The following is a 12,226-nucleotide window of genomic DNA, read 5'->3' as shown; positions in this document are numbered from 1 at the left end:
ATTCTGACAAAAATATATATTTATAATAAATACATCTATTTTATAATTATATATTCATTTTCATTCAAAAAGTATTTTCAATACTTTTTGAAGATTATTGTTTATATCTTTCAAAATAAAATGTAGTTAATTAAATATTTTCAATTTTATTATTATTCATTTAAATAACAACATAACAATATACAATGTATCATTTCATTACACATTTAAAACAGAAAGTTTACTTGTTTGTCGGATCTATTCTAACTTATTTTCAGGTCGTAAACAAATCAGATGATAGATGGAATCAGATGAAAATAAACTGTAAATGAAAATAAACTGTAAATTAATCTAACTGATAAAAAAGTGAAATAAAAAATTCTAAATCAATTACTGATATATTGAATAAACTGACAGGTTTATAGTACTTAAATTTAATGTAAACTTTTTATAAGTAAATTCCATAAACTTGGGTCTTTCTTTTTTCATGAAACAAAGAAATAAATCATGTTTATGTAATTAAAAGATTAGAAAATTAGTTAACAGAATCTGCTACCACGAACAAGAAATTTACAAGTATGCTTAACCACATACGAGCAAGTGTTCAGCATGGATGGTATAAATCCAGTGCTTTTTCATCTCCCATGCGCTATGCATGGTTGTGTTTTCTGGAATTTCAAATGTTTTTTTATTCAGACACATATAAATGTTGAAAACCAGTATATTTAAGTGAACAAAAAATATAATTCAGCAAAGAGGTTAATACACCTATGAAAAGCCAGCAGTGGATGTGTTAATAAGCTTAATCATTAAGCACTGAATTAGGCCAACGTATTTCTTGCATGATATCTTAATTGTATTAAATTCTAGAGAAGTGGTTTCTGAGTTCACATTTTACTGATTTTTGTCTAATATCTTTAAACAGACTAAATTTTCGAGCTCAAGATACAATTCAAATATTTCCTTGTAAGAGAATCGTATAACGGAATATTAATTATTACATGAGGTAAATACTGTGACATTTGGTACACTTTATAAAACCAGTAAAATACGGCTAGAACTTTTAGAAACACTGTAGAAACTGATTTCTTATATTGTTTTCCATTTTGTATTTTATAACTGAGTTTATCAATTTTAAGTAATAATAATAGGCAATAATATTTAAAAACACTGCAGCATATCTGAAATAAAAATTGTCAAGGTCAAATCTGTGAAACTTATGCGACCTTCACCAGCTTTTTTATTATTAAATAGGAAACTACATCAAAATACTTGAAGGAGAAAACAAAAAGAGTGAGAGAAATAACTATAAGCAACACATACTAACTGTACAATTTCAAGTAACAAATAATTAAGCATATACATATATCAAATACCTCTTCATCATCTTCCAGACCAAAATGTAGATTATTATTTTCGATCGGCATATCTTTTAATCTAAGCCACATCTTATTAGCCGCTTGTCTTTTGGCCAGCTTCTTTGATTTACCGGTACCGACTTCTTTATATTTATAAACAATACAAGCGATTGTAAATTGTCGTTCATGCGGCAAACCTTCTTCATGTTCGGTTTCATACGATGGTGGTGGCCAACGTCGTGACATGCACAATTCTTGAACCAATCCGATCGGATTACCACCGATTTTATCATCGTAAGGTGACATCATTCTATTAGATCTGAGAAAAGAAATTGATAATTTAACCGATGAATATGTTTATAAGGCTACGTATTTAAACATAAATAATATTTTATAATCGGGGGATAAAAATGTAACAGAATGTTATATAACAGGGATAAGAGAAAAGGATAATAGGTGAAAGGAATGGATTTAAATCGATGATAAAGTATTCAATAATGCAAGATAACAGTGTAAGGTAAAGAAGAATGAAAACATTATTAAAAGCAGAGCGTAAGATGATTTTTTTCAGAATGTGGCTTCATGTTGCAGCCAATTAAAAACAAATTAAAACTAATTAAATATTTACCTATAAATTATAAATGTTCAAAAATGGTTTACAAAAATTTTACTTAAAACTTACAACTAGATGACCATTTATATTGTTAAACTATCAATAGTAAACAATGAGTAAATAGAATAAAAGAAAATAAGTACATGGAAAAAAGAATAATAATAATGAAATAAATATAAATACACATATTAATTCTTAAAAATACTTATGAAACAACAAGCATTTCAAACTACTTATGAAATCAAAAATACAAACCGTTAACTAAATAGTATAAATAAAAAAAACAAGTTTTTTTCTCTCATAAATACTCATTTTATAGTGCTTCATAAGTATTATTTATTTAATTTTTCATTTATATAAACGTGTATATATATATATATATATATATATAGAGAGAGAGAGAGAGAGAGAGTGAGTGAGAGGGGGGGAAATATGGAAAAATCCATATTTCAAAACTCAAGAGATATGAGGAGGTAGAAAAAAGTGTGAATCTACATAGTTACAAAATTACTATTTTTTGGTGTGTTAAACATTTTTGTCTGCAATCTTGATTTCACTACATTGAATCAAATTTTTTTCTTTTTAAATAGGAAGGTTGGCATGTGATACATGATTTTAATGTACAATTTTATGAAAATGATGGCGAAAACTGTTTCTCAATATATGCCTTTGTTTTTGAGTTGTAAGCAATCAAAGCTGTGAAAAACAGAGAAATTGTGATTAGTAATAATAACTCCTATTTACGATAGGTCATTTAAAATAACATTAAAATTATTACTCGTATAGCATTTAAGCAGTGTACTTAATATCAAAACAATTGTAGTTACTTGTAAGTAACCTTCATCAGTGATTGTGCCATTGATAGGTTAAAGAATTTCTATTATATAATTATTTTAGGTTGATTAGTCAGAAAAATTATCATTTTTGTGTTAATTTCATCCACCTACCTACATATACAAATAAGTTAACATAAATGTTGAAATTTAAATTACGTTGTTCGAAGCGATTACATCAGGGAGTCTTAAACCTTTTTTGATCTATCGGGCCAATACTTTTTTAATCTGTAATGGCAAGAGGGATGCAATTCAGAACAAACAATATTTTAATCAAATATACACTGTTATTTTTAAGTACATTACAGAAAATTTTCTGAATCTTTTTAGGGCATTTTTTACGTGATCATATTTCAATCCTTTCTTGTGTAATACTTTATTAATTAACAGTTACAATATTTATTTAAAAGTTACATCTGAGAAAAAAACAAGAGTTATATTTCCCATTTGGTTAGGAAATTCTTATACTTCACTACTGTAATTTATTATTACAAATAATGAATCAAATTAAATATGACTGATACTCGTTTTATATTTTAATTATTTTGCATTTACTTTATAAATACATAAGTATTTATTTAATAAAATTAGATAAATTTTTATGATTATTTTTTGAGGTGATTTTTTTTGTTGTTATTCCTTGTATTGCTGCTATTCATCTAAAAATGTTAATTCCTCTACAGGCCACAAAACACCTTTGAGATGAGCCATCTCGTGTGCTACATCATTTAATTTTTTATTGAAGATGATTATTGAGGGGATTAACTACAAAGATAGAGGAATCATATAGGAAATATCTGTTTTTAGTCAACGACTCATTACGTAAAAAAAGTCTAGAAAATGTAATTTACCTCTACAACAAATGTCTGCAAAACATCTTGCTTCATTAGTAGCCATTTTTGGTCTTCTAGTGACAGGATGATTTCTTACAGTATCTGTAAGAAAGATTCAAGGGTATCGTTGTACCCTTGGTTACAATCGATTTACTTATTGATTCTCTGTTTTGAAATCTATTATTAAATAAACCACATACCTCTGTAAAGGCCATACTCTGTCATCGTACCTGTACATCAACAGAACTATTCTTTCGGTTTCACTTAAAGGATGCATTATCAGTTGATAAAACTAAAATGAATAAATGAAGATAATAATAAAATTTGCATTAAAGAACAAATATTTGAATCGCTACAATTTAATTCTCCAATATGTAATTAATTTAGAGATAATAAAATACTGTACAACTTATGTGAAGCCAAAATGACAATTTAATATTAAGCTATTCGGCAAGTTCCAATCTGTAATTAAAAAAAAACACGGATTGATAAAAAAAACTTGTTATATACATTTTGCAGCTACATTTCTACATAGTTGCTAACCCTGTCCAAATTAAGGTACTTGTCATAAAACTCAGCTGCCTGTGAATTAAACCAGGTAGTAACAGCGTTTTTAAACTCCTCGTCATTTTCAAAACACTGTGTCATTAAGCATTTCTTCATTTTGGGAATAGGTGATAATCACTGGAAACCAAATAAGGGCTGTATGGAGGATGATTAAACAACTCCCATTTGAAACTTTCAGGTTGACGATCAGTGTGTACTACAGGACGAAGACGAGCATTGTCACACAGAAAAACGATCCCCGAAATCAGCATGTCACATCATTTGTTTCGTATGGGGATCTTCTCAACTTCTTCAACATTTTGCAGTAAGTTTCAACACTAACTGTCATGCCTCTTTACATAAAATCAACCAAGATCGTACCTTTACGATCCCCAAAAGTGTTTGATGAGCCTTTACGGGTTTTTGAAAAAATGTTGTGCTTCAACTCCACTGATTGAGCTTTTGTTTTGTTAACCTGTCTCACAATGCGATCAAGGAATTCATCCTTCTTGTTACATTAACAGTGAAGAAGGTTAGTGCTGATACATCCTCTTTTTAGTCACCTGTGGAAGCCTAACCTACTGATTACGATTTCATACATACTGTTCAAAATATCCGATAAAAAAAATTTGGATAACTCTGTTATCATGAAACAATGATTTTCTTGAATTTTCACATGCAACAAGTTCATTTATAACAATTGAGGATCGACCACTTCTTTCATCGTCATGAATATTTGTTTGACCTTTCTGAAACATATGGCACCACTGTCACTCATGATATTCCTCCATATACTACACAAAATTTATGATGAATTTCTGCAGCTGACAAGTATTTGCACGAAGGAAACTGATGATGACACGCACTTCACAGTCTGTGATATTTTCTATGACAGCAGCTAATTCGGATGAGAATTTTACAGAAGCAAACAAGCGAGTGATATCTTCAATAACACTACTAGAACCGCACCGAATCATGCTATTCAACTGTGCAGAAATAGAATCGCTAATCCAATTCTTTGTGCAATACCGAGGATTAAAAGGTAATTTCCAAATAGCCCTCGTAACTTGCATCGATTTAAAGTAACAGCTGATTTACTACTTTACATAGGTAAATTTTAAAAATTTCTTTCCAAAATTTATTGTGTTAGGTAATGCCGGACCAAAAACATTAAACTAAATTTTAAAATTAAACACTGATAATAATTAAAGTAAATAATATCAGTTGACCAAATCATTTAATTTGTAGTACTATTTGCAAATTATTAGTTACTGTGTATTATTATCACAATTTTTTAATATTCTGAAGGCTCTTATTATTAGGGTTTGGACTATTAATTCCAGTATTAACTGTTTAAAGTTTGTTATTGGATGTAACATTAATGCAAAATAAAAATATTACTAATGGGATGTTTTACCTAGTTTTATTATTATTGTGATTTTTCCGTTTTTGCAATTTTGATTGCTTTTAACTCAAAAATGAAACTTATCAAGAAACAGTTTAAAGATTATTTTTCTTATAAAATTTTACATTAAAATCCTTTTTATCGTACATTCACCTTGCTATTTAAAAAGAAAGTTTGATTTAATTATTTGATCAAAGATGGTGGAAAAATGTAGAAAATGCAATAGAGTACTAATTTTGTAACCATGTAGATTCATACTTGTCTCTACCTGCTCACTTTTGAAATATGAAGCCGTTTCCATTCTTCCCTGTATGTATGTATATGTGTATGTGTATATGTATATATATATATATATATATATATATATATATATATATATATATATATATATACACATATACAAAAACACGTGCATAATTTCATGAATCTAAAGTATGGTTTAATAATTAAAAAAAAAACAACAAAAAATTAATTAGTTTCAGAACAATTTAAATTTTTTAAATTTATTTCAATGACCATTTAATATAGCTCTTGCTTAGACCCGTACTTAATATCAATTAATTTTCTGAGAAATAGAACGCACATTTAAATTTAAATAACACAGTTGAAAATGGTGTAATAATATGAGTTAAAATCAATGTGGTGCAATTTGAATTGTTTAAATGATATAAATTTGCAGGAAATGTAATCTACATATTGATATTCCAGTATAATAAAATGAGATAATAAGCTCTGTTGTTTCTAAATAGTTTTTAGTTAATTTTAGTAAAATTCAATCAAACCAGACTCTCTTTTTTCTTGTTTAGCCTCCTGTAACCACCGTTTAGATAATTCTTCAGAGGATGAATGAGGATGATACGTATGAATGTAAATGAAGTGTAGTCTTGTACATTCTCAGTTCGACCATTCCTGAGATGTGTGGTTAATCGGTTAACCCAACCACCAAAGAACACCGGTATCAACGATCTAGTATTCAAATCCGTGTAAAAATAACTGGCTTTACTAAGACAACCAAACCAGACTATATTTGCATAACTTTCCTTTCATTTTTCTGTCAGTCAAATTCTATTTTTTTGTTATTTTCAAATGTTAAAAGTTTATTTATACTTTTCCAGTAGTCAGAAATTGTTTAGCGACAGTAAACATTTTCTCTCTACAAATTTGGATTAGATATTTCTAAAAAGATTAAAAATTATATTTTCCCAAGGTTTTTCATGAACAATACAATAACTTATTTTTAAATATCAGTTCAGATCACATAATTCAGTACGTAGTGGTTTTAGTTATAGTGAAAAATATTGAAAACTGGATTATGATTTTTGAATCCAATCACTATTATTATTTTATTTTATATAGTATTAACCCAGAATATTATTTTTTTTTGTTTTAAAATTCCGATAGAGTGATGGTACTGAAAAGAAAAATTTGAGAAAAAAACTATCTAATTATATAAAATAAAGACATTAAGATTTGCTGACAAAATTGTTCTTTTGTCAAAAACCAAATTGCAATTAGAAGAAATAATGAATAGCATTAATTTAGTGCTAAGAAAAAATTTCCATTAAAAAATAAATAAATAATAAAATAAAGGTAATAAATGCGGTGGAAAGGATTATCGGAAACAAAATATAACTATTGTGAAACAATTTTATTTCAGTCATAAAATTACAAAAATGGATAAAGTAATGCAACGACAAAATCAGATTAAGAAGACCAAGCAGAGCTTACAAGCAGAAAAGCAATTCGCTATCAAAAGCAATCATAAAGAAATTCCTGAAAATATTTTCGTGATATAGGGCTCTACATGGTCGATAGAAAAATACAAAGGAAAAAATAGATTACTAAGAAATATATTATTATAAAAGGAAGTAGAAAATTAGGTGGGGTGATGAAATTTGAAATGAAAAATTTTTAAGGCGTAAAGGAAAAAGAAATACGGGATAGAATCTTATAAAAGATGAACTAGGTCGGTAGGCCATGTAGAAGGTAAAAACTGAAAAGACAAAGAATGAAATATATGAAAGTAATAATTAAAGATGTAGCAGGTAGCAAATATGTTGAGATTAAAAAATTGACATAAAATAATAGAGGAATAAAGCAAGCAAGTCAATACTTTATGAAAAGATAAAGAAATTCATTACAAATCGGTACACTGTAAGTGACTTGCCAGCATTAACTGATATTTATGGAGTAGTGAACGTTCATCCTTATTTTATAATTCATCACAAAAAAGCTGACAACTAAGATGTAATACTTTCCTGGGATTGGTTATTTATTCTTATATAGTGGAAAAATAATTATACATGAAAAACATTACCTAAAATTTATATTTTGGAATGGAGGTAATTTAAGATGAAGTTTTATTAAAAATTACATTATTCATATTTAAATTAAAACAGTATTTTTTTCTAAAATCACCTTCCAAGAAATTTTTTTTTAATTTTTCTACGTTTACTATGTTAAATAGAAGAAACTAAAAAGATTCTACTGAAAAATGCACAAACAAAAATGTTACCTAAGATTACTTTTCCGGGGTCAGGGGTGAATTATGATGAATTTTATAACTATAATAAACTTTTTAAACATTACTGCCGAAGTATTTCTTTTTTGATTTTTTGCATTACTATCATACCTACGAATATTAAAAAAATGATCAGTTAAAAAACATGCAGTAAATAAAAGATGTTTGATTTTTGGGTAAGGGGAAATTATAGGGTAAATTAAAAAAAAAAAATTGTATGTATGAACTGAGATTAATAACTGGGATTATAGTTTGCAAAATTTTAAGAAAATTGATCCCCAAAAAATCCCTACCCTCTTGAGATAATAACTCCAAAATTTTACTAACAAACTGCCTCAAATACACGAACCACTGTAAAAAAAGTTCACCAAAATCGGTTTATCCTGTCAAAAGTTATTAAGAGTTTCAAACATGTAAACAAACACTTACCTTGCCCTTGTACGTACCAACGAACATTACACAAAAATTACCCCCCTTTTTTTGTGTTTTGGGGATCCTGGGTAATGAAATGTTGAGATACAAAAAACCCATACCCTTTTTTGACTGATTTATCATACTTTCCTTCTTGCAGCGTAGCTCTAGAGCTATGCTAAAATTAAATATGAAGGCTTTATGCAGCACAAAAAACTGTGAAACACAAGGTAAGACGACCACACTATATCAATATTATAACTGTAAACAAATCTATTAATATTAGATTAGTAGTTATTAAAACAAAATATAAAAAAGTAAAAAATTTTTTTTTTTTAAATACATACTTCACAAAAAACACCTTACTAGGAAAAAACTGAACATTATTTGCTGACTTTGAAATTAGATTGACATAAATTATAAACAAATGTAAACCAGATTGAACAAAGAAGGTGGAAAGGAATACATAATTGCATAACAAATGACTTCATAGAGAGATAAGAATAAAAATAATCTTTTTAACAGAAAATTATTAATACTGAAGGTTACTAATGTCATATTAAAAGTACTAAATAATTATCATTAACACATACACACACACGCACAAATCTCAATTATTTCTTTGTGGGATTTTACAAAGTTCTCTGAATCAGTGATTCCATGAACCCTGAACATACATCCAAATAATTACAATTATAATACAGATATGGATTAAAGGCAGACACAATGTAATTTTAATGCATTGTGATGCATTAACACAACACAATGTTGTACACACAACATTGTGTACATTAACACAATGCACAAAATGTTGCATTTTTACTAATATTAGTGAAATTTTCTTCTAAGATTCAATAAAAAATTTTACTAAATCTTTAATAAAATTTTAACCCAGTGACCATTATATATTACTATATTACATAGAGAAAGACTTTTTTTTTTTGTTTAAATGTATTAAGCAGATTTAATGAAATAAAAAAATACAGAAAACCTCATTTTACAACCTTATTTCCAATACGGAACTACTATTCACAATAAAACTAAAAATTATAAAATTTAAATACAATAATATTTCTAAGAAATAGAATACAGTGTTCCATAAAGAAGTAAACACTTTTCTCATTTAGTATCACTCGCCCGTTCCCCCACCAATTCTGTTTAAACTTTACAGATCTTTTAGCAAAGGTTCTAAAAATGTTCTGTGAAAATTTCAACCTTCTAGAATTTATAGAAACGAAATGGCTTTCAAATAAAAACATCAATTTCAGATAAACCACATTTTTTATTCGCTACAAAATAGTGGTAAAAATCAAAATTATTAAATCCAGATGATGTATTTAAAACAGCTGTTCAGATTGAATAAAAAAAGTTAATAATTATTATTAGTCGTAACCTTGCTTCACTTTCCTGTGTAACATTTAACATTTAAAATGGGATTTACAACTGAACAAAAAGTTATTGCATTTGACAATCTAGCAGAGTCCATATGATATTTCAGAGCTGAATTTCCTGTTATAGATCGACCAACCGAAAGTCAAATTTTAAGCAGAAGTATTTGTTGTTTGAAACTGACCGTATAGTTAAAAAATACAGCTGATCTACTGATGAAGGAAAATAAGAAATTATGTGCGCTTCATTACTGCGATCTCCAGGTAAACCTAATCCAGTGAGAAAAGTTCTTTAGATACTGGTGAGCCAAAAATGACTGTCCAAAGAATAGAAAAAATGAATAAAGTAAAATTTTTTAAAAGCCACAGAGTTCATAATCTTTTGGAAAATGAAGCCAGTAGGAGAGTTGAGTTTTGTTCGTGTGTTATTGAGCATCATGAAGTCGATCTAGACCGACATGAACCGGTATTCTCAGATGAAGCTACTTTCTACCTTAACAGTATGATAAGCAGCCATAACTGTAATTACCACAACGATGAAAACCCTCATATTCTTAAGCAGAAGCAGCTTAAATCAAAAAGCATCATTACTGTTCAATAGTGTATTATCCTGAACACATCAGACAACACCACAACTTCAAACAGATAATTAGAAGTATTAAATCGACACATAATGCCTCATTTTACTGTTCCAAAACAAGATGGATCTGCATCTCATTTTGCAAACCCGGTTAAACTGCTACTATATACCTTCATGGTCGCTGGATCGATCGTGGAAGTGAATTTTTGCATTAGGCACTGAAGTTGCCAGACCTTACCATCTGCGACTTTTTCTAGTGGGGTTATTTAAGAAACATGTGTGCTCCCACAGCCTTAACACTAATGAAGAGTTGAAGAAGAAATTATACGAATTCCAAGATCTTTCTTTATGAATGCATACACAGGATTTATTAAACAATGTTAAATGTTAACCAGTGTGTCGCTGTTGATGGATTTCAAGTTGATTACAGTATTTTCGTTTATTAATTCATATAAAAATTTCTCATAATTTTAGACGTTTTTATTTTGTAATTTATCTGTTTTTAATCATTTTTACCAGCTATTTTTATAATGAAAAAAAGCACATTTTGTCTGAAATTGATGCTTTTATTTGAAAACTGCCATTTTGTTTCTATAAATCCTAGAAGGTTGAAATTTTCACAGAACAGTTTTAGAACCTTTGTCAAAATGTCTGTAGAGTTGCACTATTAATTCTATTACGTCAATCTACTAAAAAAAAAAATCAGAACGTTAAACTACAGTACATTAATAACAAAAAACAAGAAACAATAGTTTTTAAAAAATAATTTGAACTAATTAACAATATATTTGATGAATTCCTTTATTTAAAAAGGAGGGGAGGGAAAAAAGGAGAGAGAAATGAGTTATGGCACTAATATCAAATTGGTCCTTATCTCTTATCAATATCTATCTCAATTTCTTCTTTCTTCCTTCCTTTTTTCTCTCTATCCAAGGATATTCTAGAAAGCAATTTATCATAATTTTTTTTTTATAAAACGTATAAAAAAAAATATATTTTTTTCTGATTGTACATAGTATGCTATATATAATGAGAGGATTGGGTGGGGGCAGGCTTTTCTAAAACACAGGACGTAATAATAAATTAAATATGTGAAGATACTAAATATATATAAATAAAATAAATGTTAACAACAATTATTTGAACACAAATTTATGTACAAATTAAACGAGTAAAAGCAAATCTTATAATTTTATTTCTCTATTATATAAAGAGGAAAGTTTTGTTTGTATTTTAGCAAATTGCTATATTAATGGCTACCAAATTTTAACAGTAGCTTTATTATGTAATCCGAAAAGTCATAGGCTATATTAAGATGAAAATTATTTATTAAAGCATGTAAATAATAAATAATCAGTTTTGGTGCTGCATTCTCATTAGGGCCGCTAGGTAGCATGCCTGCTAAATTATAATATATATTTCTGAATAGAGGTTTTATTGAAATTGAAGACAACATATTATGAATGATTCATAATAAACACCAAGCTAAAATGAGAGAAGATAAATTTATGAAAATTTATACACATGTTGTTCTTATACTGTAAGTGCATGCTTAGAAAAGATTTTTTAAAAATCCAAGTTCAAAGGGGTAAAATGGAATAACAATGAAATTTACTACTTTTTAAATTTCTCAGTAGCAAATGAAAATACAAGCTTGATTTTGTGGTGAACACAATCTTCAAGTGAATACTTAAAAACCAGTTTCTATATTTTTTGAAATTACGAGTTTACAGGGTAAAAATGGAGTTTTGAATTTTTT

General features: G+C 27.9%; 1 protein-coding gene across 4 annotated transcripts in view; it reads right to left on the bottom strand.

Moving 5' to 3' along the window:
* LOC142333642 (protein Loquacious-like) overlaps window positions 1-12,226 on the bottom strand; it is a 61,899-nt gene that overhangs the window by 21,984 nt on the left and 27,689 nt on the right. For all 4 annotated transcript variants that reach the window (XM_075381007.1, XM_075381012.1, XM_075381008.1 and 1 more), the window contains one exon: window positions 1,356-1,656. In XM_075381007.1, the coding sequence (XP_075237122.1) occupies window positions 1,356-1,656 (301 nt within the window). The remainder of the gene's footprint in view (window positions 1-1,355; window positions 1,657-12,226) is intronic.

This window comes from Lycorma delicatula, chromosome 13 (genome assembly GCF_047948215.1).
Source record: "Lycorma delicatula isolate Av1 chromosome 13, ASM4794821v1, whole genome shotgun sequence".
NCBI lineage: Eukaryota > Metazoa > Arthropoda > Insecta > Hemiptera > Fulgoridae > Lycorma > Lycorma delicatula.
Note: the sequence above shows the minus strand (reverse complement) of the source record. Positions and strands in the feature narration are given on the sequence as shown.